At 37.9% G+C, this 17,352-nt stretch overlaps 1 protein-coding gene across 1 annotated transcript; it reads left to right on the top strand.

Moving 5' to 3' along the window:
* The first annotated feature begins 953 nt into the window (after positions 1–953).
* Positions 954–11,122, top strand: LOC128092570 (transmembrane protease serine 4-like). The gene is given in 5 exon segments (XM_052706676.1): positions 954–1,529; positions 2,030–3,999; positions 10,466–10,656; positions 10,719–10,867; positions 10,869–11,122. Coding segments are annotated over 4 exon segments (1,695 nt in total). The 5' UTR covers positions 954–1,529; positions 2,030–2,881; the 3' UTR covers positions 11,106–11,122.
* Positions 11,123–17,352: the final 6,230 nt, after the last annotated feature.

The following is a 17,352-nucleotide window of genomic DNA, read 5'->3' as shown; positions in this document are numbered from 1 at the left end:
TACAGCGATAAAGCTTATTTTTCTGTGTACAATGACCCATTGTACGACCATAAAGGATTTAAAATGGATTTTTAAATCAATTTTGAAGAATTAACCTCGCGGTCCTTCTTGACAGAAAAGCTCCTGCTTGACAGCTCGTTCCAAGGGGACTATAGTTGATCCATCGAAAAAATGTTGTCTTGTCAAAAAAAATTGCATTAAAATGAAAAAAACTGATCAGAAATGGTTTTTAATCGTGTTTTTTACCGTTGTATATAAAAATTGACATAGGGCTTTAGTACCCAATTTAGTAATAACAAAACATAAAATTTATTGCAACTAATAATAAAATGCTTGATTTCACCCAACTTGCAAATTTTATGTAAGCGTGTACTCAACATCCATCACACCAAATTGCAGTAACTTTTCAACATGAAAGAGAAGAGAGAGCTTGCAGAAAAGTACGGGAACGGTTTTGCTGCAACTTCTACCTCTCTCACTGCAGAAGTTCTGCCTGAGAGAAAAGTTACTTTTGTTGCAGAAAAGTACGGGAACGCTCTGCTGCCGTTCTTGGTGCAGAATTGCAGAATTCTGCAGTACGGGAATATACCTAATGATCGAGCTCGGGCTGTCATAACAGTCCCTGCGCAATATTGGCTGATGCACGAAGCGATTTGTTTACTTTTTTTCGGCACCCTCAGCAAACGTCAAATCATACAAAAAAGAGCTTTATGACGTTTCGCGTACACACACTAGCGCACCATTTGATTTTGCTGGCCGGACAAAATTTAACCTCACTTTATTTTCGTGTACGTACACGCAATATATACGCACGTAGATTGCTCTATTGCTGCCGGATCCTTTGCTGTCATACAAAGGGTCATTGCACTCAGAAAAATCACCTTTATCGGTGTGAACAATATTATCACAAATTTGAGCCTTATTTTAGGACCCAACTTCGATTTACTCTGGGACGGGACGGCTGGATAGAGTCTTCTTTTTGAGTGTTTACGTTTGTATTCTTCTTCTGTTTTTTGCAAGAAAATTCGTGTTCAAAAACAAATATCAAGCAATCTGTGATTCAGATAGCTTGACAATTCAAATTTTCTTGATGATGTTTTTCAACTCAGTGCTCAAGCATGCGGATGACTTTTTCTTTGGTTGAAATATTGTTTAGTTTTTCCTCGCAGATTTTACGGATACAAATTACTTGAAATGGTTGGCAAATCAAAGATGAGTCAAAAACAGTTCACTTCTTCAATTTTTAATGTGTTTTTTATATGAAAGATTTTTAATTTTCATTTGGATGTGAAAAATGCAATACGATTTAAATCCGTTTTCTTACTTCAATCTAAAAAAATCCTAAAATGCCTGCAAGTCATTAAATGAGAGGGGAGATTTTTTCTTAGATCTGCTCCTGTCGTTGTCCCGTTACGCAAAGAAAGTAAATAAATCTTTCCCAGTTCCCCAAAGAGGAGCACGTCGAATTCAACGGCAAATTTTACTCAACTTTGAAGAAAGTTTACATTCCATAGGTCGCACGCAATAAGGTGTTGTCGCAGATAAGGCGTGTACATAATAATGTTTCGTAGAGACAGCTTAGAATATCAGAATTAGTGCGCAATATTTTAGAGAAGTCATTTAGGACCATTTGTATTATTAGTGTCGAGTTTCGAACGAGCGACGACGCTCACGAAGCAAGAGCAACATCGGTGTGCTTTGAAATAGACAAGCAATGCGTGTGCGACTGTATTAGTGCGTCGCGAGCGTTGAGTGTAGTCGACGCAACACGCGAAGCGTTGGTGTTGAAAAGAGAGAATGCGAAACACACGAAGGCGGCGCGGGAGATAGAAATTAGAGTGTTTTGTATGTGTCTGTGCACATCGGATCGTTGGTAGCGGGAGAGTAGCTTTGGTGCATCGCAAATCAGAGAGAGGTCTTTAGTCTGGTTTTCAGTGTTGAAGCGAGCAGTTTAGTTTCAAGTGGTGGGTGGTGGGATCTTGAAATAAAGAAAAGACTCTCGCTCGGTTTAGGCCAAAAACTACGACAGGTGTCAGAATCGAAAGAAATGGCTGGCAAAAATTCAAATTTGTTCTAATTCATTCACTTCAAAGAGCAAAAAAGTTTGTTTTTCAATTTGTGGCACGCCACATTTTAATTTCATGGGAAGCACAGGTTCAATCTAGATGACATTTCTATGTAACGCGCAAAAAAAAATAGTTTTAAATGGGCAAAAGAATAGTCAGTTCATGAAATGTATTGTTTTTTAAAATGAAAATGCTGATAAGTCAACATTCGGTGTACGATAGAAATAAATGCTTTTCAATTGAAAATATTTTAATCAATCTATCAATGCAATTTACAATTATTTCTGAAATTGATTTAATTTTTTTTTCAACTCAAATTACAATACTTCTCATTTTCTCCTCATAAGAAAGGACTGGTTTAGGTTGACAGAAGCGGCCATGTTGAAAGTGGTTTAGTTTGACAATAGGTTTTTTTCTCTTTGTTTATCCCATCCCAGGATTTACTGAATGCGGATGGGTATTTTTTTTAGTGCAAAGCTCAAACAGATCCCACAAGGCGATGTTGTCGGAAGTTGGTAGCAGTTTTATTTTGAAATTTTGCTGATTTGCATGGTTCCAACTGCTTGATCCTGTTGGCCAGTTGATGGTACCAGGTTAAACTTATAGAGCTGTTTGAGAGTTCCAGCTCGTTTGATTACTAGACACGACTGAGCGTGACATTGTCGCAGCTGTGTACGTTTTACAATTGGGCATTTCAATGACATGTTTCAGACTGGTCTAATCAACTGAGGAAGATAAGCCGGCCAACGTTGTTAGCTCGAATGGCTTTAGTCGAGTGAAAACATCTGTCGCGATCGGTTCCATTTTATGTCGAAATGATCATCTTAGTTCTACTTGTTCCAATTCTGGTGCTATCAGCCATACATCGTGGCGAGTCATACGAATGTAACGTCCGGAAAGTAAACTCCTCTCAGGAGATCTCCAGCGAAAACGGTGCCACTTATCCCGGCCAGTGGCCGTGGCACGCGGCCATCTATCAGCGCAGGCCCCGCTCAACATTCGTGTTCGTCTGCGGTGGGACACTTGTTAGTGCAAAGTTTGTTCTGACCGCTGGTCTGTGCATTTTGGACGGGGATGGAAATCTACCAGAGAGCACAAACCTGTTCATCCGATTGGGAGTCTTCAATTTGAACGCGCCAAGCCTGAACACCGGCCAGCATCGCTGGGTCAGCCGGATTCATCAAGTGTACCGCAAGCATGCGGACGGTCGGTTCCTGGTAACACTGCTGGAGTTAAGCTCCAGGGTGGTGTTCACTGACTACGTCCAACCCGCGTGCATCTACCAGTTGGAGGGCATCGATAATCGAATGACATTCACGTGGCCTTTTGGAACGACCGTCGGATGGGGTCAAACCTGGGATGACCGTGAAGCTGTGTTGAAGAGCTCCACACTGAGAATTCCACTATTGTTGGATTGTTTCGATCATGATCGTGTGTTTAGAGGGAATTCATTGTTTTGCGCTGGATCTGCCAACGGGACCGACCTTTGCCAGAAAGACAGTGGGAACGGATTGTACGTGGAGTTACGAGGAGTTTGGCACGTTGCCGCTGTTGTGTCCTTCACGCCACAATCGACCAATAATCACTGTCGAACGGACAGCTTCGTAGGGCTAACGATCTTGTACGACTCCATGATGTGGATCAGTAGTGTTACAAAATTGCCGTATTTGATAGAAGAAATCATCGTGAAAGACGGACGCGAGTTTGACCCAACCAAAAGCTATCGGAACTTGCTGCCTCGGCACTGTGGAAGTTTCCTCCAGAACCGAATCACCAATGGGAAAACGGCACCTTTGTTTGCGTATCCGTGGATGGCGTTCTTGGCGAATCGATTGAAGGACGTCGATAAGGTCAAATTTATCTGCGCCGGTTCGCTCATCAACAAGCGTTACGTGCTAACGGCGCGAAGGTGCACCTCGTTCAACGACCTACCGTAAGAAAAAATAAATAACTATGAATTTAGAAAATCGGGAAATGATCCCGTGAAATAATCAGTATTGGCCTATCTACAATCACTTTAATTAGAAAATTGCACTTAGCTTAGGAATTTGAATCAATGGAAAAGAATCTGTTCGTCTACAATGGAAAAGTAATCAAATTAGAAACTTTACGTATGGTTCGGAAATTTCAAAATCTACGATAAGTTGACGTTTCCATATCAAAGGTAAACAAACAACTGCGTAGCAACGTATATCAGTCCAGCAAGTTTTCTAAGTTGATTGTGTATTTTACTTTACTTAATTATTCTAAGCTAAGTGATTGTAGATAGGCCATAAGCTTTGAGAGCATTTTCCACTCGGTTCGGTTTGTGTCACCTCCAGAGTGCGACAAAACATAACACCACTTTAAAGTGACAGATCACATCTATGCGCTGACACCAGGCCCGTGATACTGACGTAGCTTGCTGAAGCCGCCACCAAATGTTTGGTGGCGCTGTTTCGGGAATAACATTTCAGAGGGTCACAAATCAAAATATAATAAGTCTTATTTAATTTTTTTGGAAAATAATCCTGTAGCTGCTCAGAATGATTCTTTTCATTAAAATAAACAAAAAATGCCGCCAACAACAATATATGTTTAGCATCAGGTCTCAGGCAAAGCTTCCCAGCAGGTGTCTTTTTTAAATCCTCTGAAATGTCTTTCGCAAATTCTTATTTGGCCAATGAACTTACAGATCTTCATAATGTTAATTTAAATCTACAATTTGAGGCGGTTAAACCAATATGTGAGCTCAACCATGTTGTTGAGAAACCTTAAGAGCGAGTCCACGAACAGGGCAAAGCCCATTGTTAGGGACGTTGTGGAGGAGCTCACCAATCTGCCTGAAATTCAGGGGTTGTTTGAACTTATATAACTAACATCTGGGCTAAATATGAGCACTATGAAGCATCCCAATTGTTCAAATCTAACGGAAGTTATAAGCATTTCAGTTAAAAAAATTGCTATTTTCGACATTTCGACCTGGAGCTCATTGTAAGAACTAAAAAGTTGATTTTCATCCATTTATGCCTACTCTTTAAAAATTAAAGTAAAAAAAATAAGAATCTGCTCTTGTCGGTTGACATTTCGTATTGTTTGTATGAACCTAGTTTCCAATAAATGTGAATCGGTTATTTCTTTAAATTTTAGTTTAGTAAAGAGTGTAAATAAATATAAACATTTTAATACATGTTATTCTGAAATTGGCTAAGGAACTCGAATTTGATAAATCCATCTCCAAAAAATGGGATATCCGAGCAAAAGTTTCCACCTGAAACAATTCATTGTAAAATTAAGTTTAAAGCTAGATAATACTCAAATCATCATGCACTGAAAGCCCAATCATGGTTTTTGCTACCATATTGTGGAATTGAATTTAGGCACACACCGATGTATTTTGCTAAAAACAAACCGTACAAACTTGATTTGAATAAATTACGTTGCCAATTTTACGATGTGCAGTAGTGCATAGTAATTTTAACCCTCCAATAAAGAAAAGGTTAACATGATTTAGTATTCACTACCATACAGTTTCGAGGAAGCATGGTACATTTTACCACATTTGCGTTTACAAGAAAGCATGTTTTTGAGTCAAACAAACCAACTTCTATGGTACCCCGTGGTTTGAATGTGTTGGTAAATTTTCGACAAGAAACAGCTGTTTTTAGACATAAAAGTTCAAATTTAGAAACTAATTTTGTTGTTTTGTGTCTATTCTAACTGTAACCAATATAAAATATTCAAATATTGTGCAAAAACATTGCTAAAATCACTTCTCAATCCACCCCATGTGTCTCGATTTGCCCCGGATAATAGTACACATTTAATTTCATTTTAACTAACGAAACAAAAATAAAGAAAAAAAATATTTTCGTCCTTTCGATTTTGCGCCCTTTTCGTCATGTTACTCCCCATAATTTTGACACTAGACACCAAAACTTTGGTACTTTTTAGGCTTCAGTGACATTGTATGCAGATGACAGCCGAAGCATCCCCGTGGCTGACACACTGAAAGAAAGGCACACAGTAATGTCACATGTTTTACACATGAATTGGGTCCTAAAATGAAGCTTAGATTGCTGATATTATTGTTTAAAGCAATAAATCTTACCCTTTGTACGACCACAAAGAGTTTAAAAGGCGTCATCCATAAAGTACGTCACGCTCTAGGGGGGGAGGGGGGGTTGTCGCAAGCGTGACAAAGTGTGACAAGGGGGGGAGGGGGGGTTCGTGAGACTGTGACGTCACGCAAGACTATTTTTTTTTGAATAATGAAAATTTAGTCTTAAAATATATTTAAAAAGAAGTTTAATGTTTGATAAAGTTTACTCATAAATGAAACAAAAAACAAGGCTTTAAGATGAAGCCGTTGAACATTTTTGTAGAAAATTAGTCATCACTATAAAATATTGTGTATTAAATTCAATTTAACGAATTTCAGCACCAAAAGGAATCAGCATGTGCCGGTTGATGTCTTCTTGAAGCCACTGAAGGATTTTTTGATCTAAATCAATTGTACTTCAAAATTTATATAATTTTGTGGCACAGTCATTGACGTCCTAGTTGGCAATCATTGATTAATGACGATTTCCATAACTTAACAAGGAATGGGATAATCGTTACCAAAAGGAATCAGCATGTGTAGGGCACTATTCTGAACAACTTGTTGAAGGAATTTTGTCAAAATATTGAAAGCGACGCAAAATTTATATCTTTGATGGAAAAATCATGACAATGATGGAAGTCTTCACGTTAAGAAAAAGAGTTTTTGATAATAGATTTAATTTGCTTAAATCATCATATTTAAAAATCAAATTGAAAAAAATCCAAACACAACCTTTAAAAATAAAAAAACTTCCTCGATTGAACTCCGAATTAAATAATAATTCTACAATTATAAATCGTCAAATTTTCAAAACAACCTATGAGTAATGGGTTTCCTAGAACCTTTTTAAAATTTAATAAAGATTGAACAAAAAGTAAAGATGCGAAGGGGGGGGGGGGGGTCCAACAAATCGTGACGTACTTTTCAAGGGGGGGGGGGTCGGAACCAGCGTGACAAAGTGTGACATAGGGGGGAGGGGGGGTTAATTTTGGCCGATTTTAGCGTGACATACTTTATGGATGACGCCAAATGGATTTTTAAATTAATTTTGAAAAATTAACCTCGCGGTCCTTCTTGACAGCTCGTTCCAAGGGGACCATCCATCGAAAAAATGTTGTCTTGTCAAAAACAAAAATTTGCATTAAAATGAAAAAAAATGATCAGAAATGGTTTTTAATCGTGTTTTTTTTTTTGCGTTGTACATAAAAATTGACATAGGGCTTTAGTACCCAATTTACCCCATTCGACTTCCCATGTGAATGTCATGTGTAAATCACATAGAAATATTTCATTCCGAGAACCGGTAAATTCTTGTGAAATTCTCATAGAAATGAAATGAAAACCCACGTGAGATTCACATGTCACCACACATGATTAGCACGTGAAATTCTTTTGAATATGAAATGGATAGCACGCAAAAAAAAAATCCCGCAGGTAAAATATCGAACAAAACCAACAATCATTTTCGAAAAATATATTTCTTTATCACATTTAATTTAATTTAAAATAACTGAAACAAAATAAGCACATCTCGGCAAATCCGGCCAGGTCGCAATTACACAAAAAAAAACCACCAAGAAATCTACCAAGAATTCTCTTACATTGCCACATCGATTGATCGATCGCCGGATTTTTCTTTGAGGGCTCTTTGGACACTGAGCGCACTCGAAGTTTAATACAAATTCGGTCCACTGCACACCACTTTTTACTCGGTTTCCTAAGAAAATAAAAATAGAACAACTTTTCAGCTTAGCAATATTTTATAATAATCAAAGTGCTTACCGTGACCAAAAACGATTCCTCATGATAAAATCCTAATTTTAACCAATTAAAACTTGTGAGCCTCGGGACGAGCTCCGAACGTGCCTTTCTCCTTCTCGCCATCTTGCTTAATGAATTTCCGAAAAAAATCGACACTTGACTTTCAAATTCAAAACATACAATTTTAACGTGGTTTCCACTTCACTACACGGAGAAAAAAGAGTTCCCAAAATCGTGAACAAGCGTTCATGAAAATGGGAACCACGAACAAAGTGTTCAAATCCCATGGTACGTTTTTGGAAATCGTACCATGGGATTTGAACACTTTGTTCGTGGTTCCCATTTTTATGAACGCTTGTTCACGATTTTGGGAACTCTTTTTTCTCCGTGTATCTAGGGAAAAGACTGGTGGGGCCAATCCAAGAGAAATTCACTTGAATCTAACGTGAACACCATGCGATAAAAGAATGAAAGTATTTTTGCTAGCAATCAGCTGGTTTCAAATGATTATAACATCCATGTGGCATGTAAATCATGTTAGGGTCAAAGGAAAAGCATGCTGAATTATCTTGTTCATTTTTCGAGAAGCTCACGTGAAAAAACATGTGAATTTGCTATGTCAGATTTTTTCAGTGGCACGGCATCATCGGGTGTACCCCATTTGGCATAATCGAGAAATTAAAAAGAGAGATGTGAGCCGGTAACATGGAGTTAAACTTTCGCAACTGTCATGGTAAACTTCACAGAAGCTTGACAGAAAGTTTAACTCCATGTTGCACTTTTAATTTCTCGATGGACATTTGGCATAACGGGTTTTCAAGAAGGACGTTTGGCATAATTGGTCAAAGAAATCAGGGACGTTTGGCATAATGGACGTTTGGTATAATTATTGCTAGCTTTTTTTGTTTTGTTAAATTAGTATTTATTTTTTGTAAAGAATAATAATTTATAGCTTTTTTCTATTTTCTAAACAGATAATTTTACATTAAAAGATGATTTTTATTTTCAAGAAATCAAGTATCTATTTTCTTTCAATAGATGTAATTTTTCCCCTTTTTGGAATATTTCTTAATAAAGCTTTAAATACATTTTTTCATGAATCTATTAAAATTTTTTTTAGAAATGTCTATATAATATTAAGATTATTCTCCTTTTGAAAGACTTTGCAGCTAATTTTTTGTATTAAATTTTTCCTTCTTTTATTTTAAATTCAACTAACAAAGAGATGTAAGTTTTGCCAGTCTTTAAATATTTTGCAATAAAGATTTTATACTATTTTCCCTTTTCCCTCCTTTTTTGAATTCAACCTGAAGAATGTATGTACATTTTGCTCTTCTTTAAAGAAATGCAATTAATATTTTTAAAGCAATTTTCTCTTCTTTTATTTTAAAACTAAAAGAAGGTAAAATCTCTCAAAAGATGTGCAGTTTTTGTTTTTTTTTTTCAATATTTTGCAATTATTGTTTTTTATGCAATAGGGTCCTAAAGCCCTATGTAAATTTTTATGTACAACGGTAAAATTTTTTTTTTCAATGGATCAACCCTTGGAAAGAGCTGTCAAGTAGGAACTTTTCTGTCAAAAAGTACCGCGAGGTAAATTTTTACAAAATTGCTTAAAAATCCATTTTAAATCCTTTGCGGTCGTACAAAAGGTCATTGTACTCTGAAAAATAAGCTTTATCGTTGTGAACAATAATATCACAAATTTAAGCTTCATTTTAGGACCCAATTTTTCCTTCTTTAATATTCAACCTTCATAAGGGATGTACATTTTTCTTTCTTTAAATATTTGGCAAATGAGTTGTTATGAAGTTTTCCCTTCTTTTATTTTAAATATTGAAATCCAACTTTTAGAAGGAAAAATCTCTAAAAACAAACACTACTGAAAAAATCAATTTAGTTAGCAATTAATATTTTTTTAAACAATTGTCCCTTCTTTAAGATTAGTTTTAAATAAATACAAGAAGGGAAAATTGCATAAACAACTTTATTGCAAAAAATAAAGCAACAGAGAAAAAATGTGCAAAAATGATAGAAATGTTTAAAGAGAACATCTATAAGAGAATTTCCCTTCTTAAGTTGTATATAAAAAATATGGGAAAATTTCATAAAAAACTAAATTGCAAAATATTTAAAGAAAAGTAAAATCGAAATATGCAAAACAATTAATTTCATTTATTAATTAAAACAGTAAATATTCAACATGGGTCATACATCGATATCTGACTACTCTTGTGTCACCAAGCTGTTGTGGCCAAGGCAGTTTAGTTATTGAGTTGTTCTATTAAAGGTCCCTGGTTCAATTCCCGTAGACAACACTTTTTATTTTGAAGGATAAACTTTTTCTTGAAATGGACTCGAGGGCATAATTCTCTCAGTCATCTAAAACTGTGTCCATTATGCCAAACGTCCTTCTTGAAAACCCGTTATGCCAAATGTCCATTCTGCCAAATGGGGTATACCCGTTCTAATTTTGAATAGAATGTTGGCTATGAAATGATCAAAACAAACTCTTGTTGGAAAATAAGATTTTTTTTATTAAATCAATCAATAGTGAATTTGTGCGACTGGGAGATCACACCATTGGCCAGGACGTGGATTGCAACGTAAACGACGAATCCGATTGTGCTCCTCCGTTTCGGGATTACTACGTTAAATTCATTGTACACAATAAGGATGATAGCAATATTTGTTACAGAAACAATATTGCCTTGATAAGACTCAAAACCGATGTTATCTACGAAGGTAAGTTTAAGATAAAACCATAATAAAAGAAAACCATTAAACAGCATCCCCCTCCTTTTCAGAACACATTCAACCCATCTGTCTGCCGGTGACCCCGGAACTTCGACGGCAAAAGCTCGACCAGTACGTCATCACCGGCTGGGGTGGGTACAACTACTTGTTTGCTTTTCACAAGTCCCGTACGCTGCAGGTGGCCACCATCGGGGCTGCCAGCGTGGCGGAATCCTGCCACGGGAAGAAGATGGAGTGATCCGTCACCGAGCGCCGTCCACACCTGCGTCGGAGACGACGGCGGCCCGCTCGGCTATCCGGTTGCGCTCCGCGGCACGGTCCGGTTCGTGCAGTTTGGCGTGATCGCGTACGGACTTCCGGGCTGCTCCGGGGGACCGTCGGTGTACGTCAATGTGTCACGGCAGATGGACTGGATTGTTGCCAACATGGAGGAGTGACGGAAGCTTGTAAAATTGATAAATTTTGTTTGGAAATAATTGTCAATCTTTTAATTTGAAATTCCGAAAAAAAAACAAAACCTTTAAGAACCCCATTAAAGTTCACGACCAACATGGAAACGCACGATACGTCAAAACGAAAACAAAACAAACAGCGAGAGTGGGCAAGAGAATCCATCATCTCTCAAAAAGCTCACTCTCTCGCGAAAAAACAATCCCGTTTTGACAACCTTCCGTCTCCATCCCTTTCAAGTAGCGAAAAAGAGAGAGAGAGAGGGACTTCAACGAGCCTTTTTCCTCAGCCGACGAACCTATTTTTTGAACTGTTCGCACCAGCCTACTTTGTGACAGTTTTTTTCCGGGGGGTTTGACTATTTTGAGGTTAGCTTGGGCAAAAGGGCTCGTCAAACAAGCGACCAATCAACGGCGTTGTGTTGCCAGGGTGACGACATCTTGTGGTCACACGCGCGGCGCGTCAAAGTTGAGCCTCCAAAAGGAGGTGGCGGTTTCCAAGGAGACGGACGGAGTGGTGTGGCTGAAAGCTGGTCAACAACAAGCAAGATTTGTGATGACGGAGACGCGGACGATCGAGAGAAGGATGTTGAGAGTTCAGCAGACGCGGGTCATAAATGCAAATTAGCTTAGCGATTTGGTGGAGTAAACATGTTTTCACCGTGTTTTGACGTCGCGATAGATTTGCAGAAAAAAAAAGCGATCTTTTTTCGTATTATGGTATGCAGAACATATTATTTTTATTGACGCAAATGTGTTACGAATTTGCATTCTTTTTTCTACACTCAAATAAATGTTAATTATTATGATTTCTGATGCACAACACTTTTTAATCAAATCATCTGGAAATATCGTCTCATTCTTGTGAATAAATCTTTGAGCTCTATTTAAGTTCGCTGAACTCGAATTTAACCTTAAAGGTGCACATCAACCAGAGCTTTTGCACCCAGATTTTTGTTACAGACATTTCAGTATCTTCAAAACTACAGGGACTATCGAAATATTTTTTTATTCATCCCCTAAAGTACTGTCCACAAAGTAATTATCAACAAAGTTTGATTAATTTTACATTCCCGTTATTGCAGGATTGGATCCGTAAGTTTGACCATTTTGGAATAAGAAGACAACAACTTCCTTCGTTGCTGTGCACCCTTAAAAAGAATAAGATAATACAAAATTGAAAAACTAATCTTTTCAAAGTTTTCAAAATTTCAAATTATTCATTCTTAAAATATTTGCTTAGCCGCAAAAAAAAACAAAGTTGGCAAACTTCAAAACGCAAACGAAGACGTTCCAGCAGGTTCGTCTCCGAAAATGCGCCCCATCATCGAAATCCCACTTGAAAACTCGTTTGAACCTTCGGGACCAGTCAGCCTGTGGCCCGTCAGCTATGGTCGGAATACCGGTTCGTTCTGCGCCGCAGCCACCTAACCCTTGGCGCAGACGATGGAATTTTGAAAAGTTAGCTAAAGATTTTTTTTCAAAATTGAGCTAAGGGTTAATCGCCCAGCCAGACGACATTATCATCAATCAACCGTTAAGAAAAAGGCCGAAATCCACCTCAGACGGACCTCGGAGTTGACCTCTGGGGCTTGTTTTTTTTAACGCCAAATGACAGCTCGCCAAAATTTTACGACCACAAAAAAATGGCACGTGTCGTTATAAAATGCGTCGAGAAAAAAACTAGACTCACAATAACACATTTCCAAATGCTAATCCAACCTGTTTGCGGGCGAGCCTGCTGCGATCGCAAGCGCGCGCGCTTGGAGACAAACACTAATTTATGCACTTTTTGACGTTTCACGTTGTTGGGACTCGGTCGAGTTGTCTAGGCAACCTACAACACCGCGATCAGTTACAGATTCGTTAAAGTTCTCGAAACTGATCAAAATAGGTCGTTGCACTATTTTTAAACAGAAAAGTTTCAAAACCTCATTTGAGGTTAGAATTTCTACTTTTTATAAAATAACAAAATTTGGTGCAAAACTTCTGTCAAAGAAACACTGCAACAGCTGCGTCAAACAAGCACCCAACAGCGGGAAAGTGTTTTCTCCTGCGAAGCTCGGCAAACCGGAACCGGTTTACGGACCTGCAGGTTACCTCTCTTGGGCTACGAACGCATTTGAATCATATGTTCTGTGTACAGACTGCGTTTCTGGTACTTTTCCATTGCGGTTTGTTTTGGGTTAGCAGAAAGTGGACTTTTTTTCCTGATTTTTGTAATTTTTGTCACCTTTACAAATCTAAAACATTGATTCATTTGACACTTTCTTACCTTTAAGGGGTTTACCTTGTTTGTGTTTGGAGTTGCAGCTGTCAAACGCATTTCCTGTCACCAAATTCAAGCAAAACAAAGTAATTGGGCGAAAGACAGATTCACACACAAAACATGAAAATCGCAGATTTTCGTACCTCTAAAATATATTTTTCAAATATAAACTAAAACCTGCAACTAAGTCAACCGATAATTCCAGAAACCTGCTGTTTACACACAAGTTCGGCTCACAGACCCAGCTCGAACGCACTCCTATTGATATCTCTCGAATTAATGTGTATTCATATTTATGCGTCTTAAGGCCCGACCTCGACCGGTTTGGTTGTTTTTTCGAACATTTTTTCGACCGTTGCCATCGCAGCAGCCTACTTCGATTGGCCCGGCCAAATCGAGGGAGGCACTGCTGGCTGGCGTCAGCCCGCAACTGGTTTTTGGACGTTCTGACAGGGCAAATTAGTGTGGGTGACGCGAGGAGGAGGAACCGGGTTTGGGAATTTTACAGAATGAGCTTTTTTTCTGAACCTCGTTTGGACAGGTTTGAAGATTGCGACTGGTTTTCAGTACGACGGGAACGCGTGGTGAACAACCTCGCCCGGTTGACCAACTGACTGCAAGAACAAACTCAAGGTTCTTGACAGGTGCTTGGGCTCGCCTTGGCCTTTCGAGAATGTTACGCAAGACTTTACGGAGAATCGCGTTGGCAGATCAAGGTTTCCTACTGCTGAAGGTAACAAATTGTCAAACTCACCAATCGACAGCGCAATCAGCGGCTTCTCCGGGTTGGGGACGATTTTCAGCCCCTCGACGATGGCACGGATCGGGTTGTGCGTCAGCTGGGCAAACTCAGACACGGGGACGTTCCATTTCGAGCGATTCGCAGGAGCACCGCCACAAGCGCCGAGCTTTACCAGGTTGCGAGTTGATTTCAGATGGAGAGCCTGGAGTTCCTGCAGATCTTTCATAGTCACCAACCGGGGCTGTTTTTGAGGTTCGGTTCCGCGGGTTACAAAATTCAACAAAAATCTGAATCTTTAACGGGCTTAAGCTAAATTTTAATAGTTTTTGCTCACAAAAGAGTACCGTTAACAGTTTATGTCACTTCAAAAATGTCTTTTCCTCACTTTTTAAATAATTTAATTGCGAAATCCACCTTATTTCACTTCTGCAACGCATCCAACGACCACTTCTCGGCTGCACGAGAACGCTGCTAGCATTTTAATCCTGAGCTTAATTACGTAAGAATCACACACAATTTTCCAAAAAAAAATCGGTCTCACTTGAGTCACTTTTTCAGGGTTAGTTGTTGCTTCGCCGACGGTTGACAGTGTCAAACTGATCGGCTCCGGCGGCGGAGCCGGGCCTTTTATAAAGCCTCGAAGGCCTGGAATTTCAGGGTTCGGATCGGATCGGTCAATTGTTGTTGTTTTGCGCGATTCGGCGACGACGGAGACGTTTGGTTGAGGGATGGAGGGTGGTGTGGTGGTGAGCTGAGGGTTAAGCTGGGGACGGTGGGTGGGGGAGAGGGAGAAGGAGTAGGCGTTGAAAAAGCTCGTGGCGGATGACGACTGAATTTGGGTGAGATCAGAGAGAGAGAAAGAAGAGAAAAATGAGAGAAAGGAGCTTTTAAGGAGTTTGAATGTTCCTGGAAATTACAGAAATTTGATGTTTGATCTCTCTCTTTCTTGGGTGAAAAGCAAATGATAGTTGAAAACAACAATATTGTTGTCGAAATTAGCAAACCGGATGATGGAAGAAAGGTTTGACGCAAATATGTTTGCAATTTGCTTTGTGCATTGACGATTATTTTCTTAGCACTTAAATGATTGTTTATGTAAAAATTATCTTAAAACCATGACTTATCTTAGATTCTTTGAAACTTTTTTTCTTGCCATTCTTTCAAAATAAACGTACCTACGTGAGAAAAATAAAATATATAAATAAAAAACAGATATTTTTAATTGTAAAAGGCAAAATATGCAAATCTTTAACAACTGGTTTAGGAATTTTCTGATCGTTGTTTCTTCGGAAAAGAAATAGAGAAAATTCTCATATGTTGTATTTTTATCCAATTCATTGATTTGGATAAAAAAAAATGCAAAGTTTATGTTGCTTTTTTAAATTCAAATATTTGAAAAAAAAATACTACAATTTTCTTTTTCAGACCTAGCTGATAAGACTGCTGAGTTGCATTGTTAATTTGATTTTGGTTAACCGCGGTAAATTTTCTTGAAATATTTCGAACTGTCAAAAATCCACCAAAGCATTTACCACATTGATCACACAAAAAACTGTGGTAGAAAAGTATCCACCGCGATCCACCGCGATCAATTTTTGACAGTTCGACAAATTAACGATGCAACTCTGGTTTCTGAGATATACAGTCCAGACTCAATTATTCGAAGGCCTTGGCAAAATTTCACTTCGTTTAATCGAATCACAATTTTTTGTTTCGTTGCCTTATTTGTGATTGTTGAGCTTGTAAAATTATAAAATGCATTTTTTTCAATAATTCATCATCGCCATTTTGGCCGCCATATTGGATTTAAAAATTTCTAAATCACTTTAGAGTAGTTTAAGGGTCATACTAAAACTCAACAATCAAAAACAAGACAACGAAAAAAAAATTCATGATTCGATTATCCGAAGATTCGATTATCCGAAGAGAAATTTTGTCAAGGCCTTCGGATAATCGAGTCAACTTGATTTGGTGCCTTTTCCAAGCCATGGCCTTAGAAAACTGATCAAACTTAAATATGAATCCCAAAGCTACTCTAAAGTGATTTTGAATTTTTTTAATCCAAGATGGCGGCCAAAATGGCGTTGATGCAATATTGAAAAAATGCCTTTTTAATTTAATAGGCAATCAACTACACTCAAACCCCGATGGTTTGACACCAACTGTTGTCAAACGAACGTGGTCACTTTTAAGTTTGACACCCTTTTTAACACGGAGTTCACACACACTACCAAACGTTTGTTTTAATAGTGGGCGTGAGCGCCGTGTAAAAAGTGACAGTTCGTCACTTTTTAGTTTTACTTTGACCAACTAACGGGGTACAAACTAAAAAAGGGTCAAACGAAAAAGTGACCAACCACCGGGGGTTGAGTCTAATTTGACTAAAACTTGGTCGCAGAACGCGATATTGATGTTTAAAGCAAGAAAATTAAAAAAAACATTTTTTTCTGATTCAAATTTCGGATAACGAAACTTCGGATAATCGTGCTGGACTTCTTAATATTTAAAATCTTGAAAAAAAAATAAAAGTTTTGTGCAATTTGCTACTATGTTAGATATAGTATTAATTTCAATCAATTTAAACGTGTTTAAAAAAGCTAAAAATGTCTTATTCTGATTATTTTGAAATGTTAAGCTTGATTTTAAAATTTTAGTATAATATTTTTTTTAAAGGGCAGAAAATTTCACAAAATTGCATCAAAAGTTTCCGAGACATCGTCAGGTAAAAATTAAAGGTTAATTAGGTGACACTGTGAAGAAGTATTTTTCCACAAATTTCAAACTTCACCCTCTACTGCCAAATGTTTTGCAAATGTTTTTATTCTTCTCGTTTCATAACTTGAAAACTATAAAAAAACAGTTTCATTCGACGAAAAATTAAGGGGAAATATCCCCTTTTTTAATCACTCTAAGCCGTTCGACCAGTTCTCATCATTTTTGCCGTTTTCCGGTATTAGATCAACATTTTCAGATTTATCAACAATGGGGAATTGCTTGCTCACTTTTATTTGAGCTATTCATTACTTTGCAACAGTCAAAAACACTTTATTAAAGCTGTAATTCATGATCAAATCCCCTAATTTATTTATTTTTTTCAGCTCCAATTTTTGCCTTCCTCACCTTACTGAGGAAAGGCTATAAAATCACTCGAAAAATGAACTTTTTAGTTAGACCTCCTAGACCTACCTTCATTTGTACATATCGACTCAGAATCACTAGCTGAG

The sequence above is a fragment of the Culex pipiens genome, chromosome 1 (genome assembly GCF_016801865.2).
Source record: "Culex pipiens pallens isolate TS chromosome 1, TS_CPP_V2, whole genome shotgun sequence".
In the NCBI taxonomy this organism is placed as follows: Eukaryota; Metazoa; Arthropoda; class Insecta; order Diptera; family Culicidae; genus Culex; species Culex pipiens.
The sequence above is the reverse complement of the archived record's forward strand: the minus strand, read 5'-3'. Positions and strand labels throughout refer to the sequence as shown.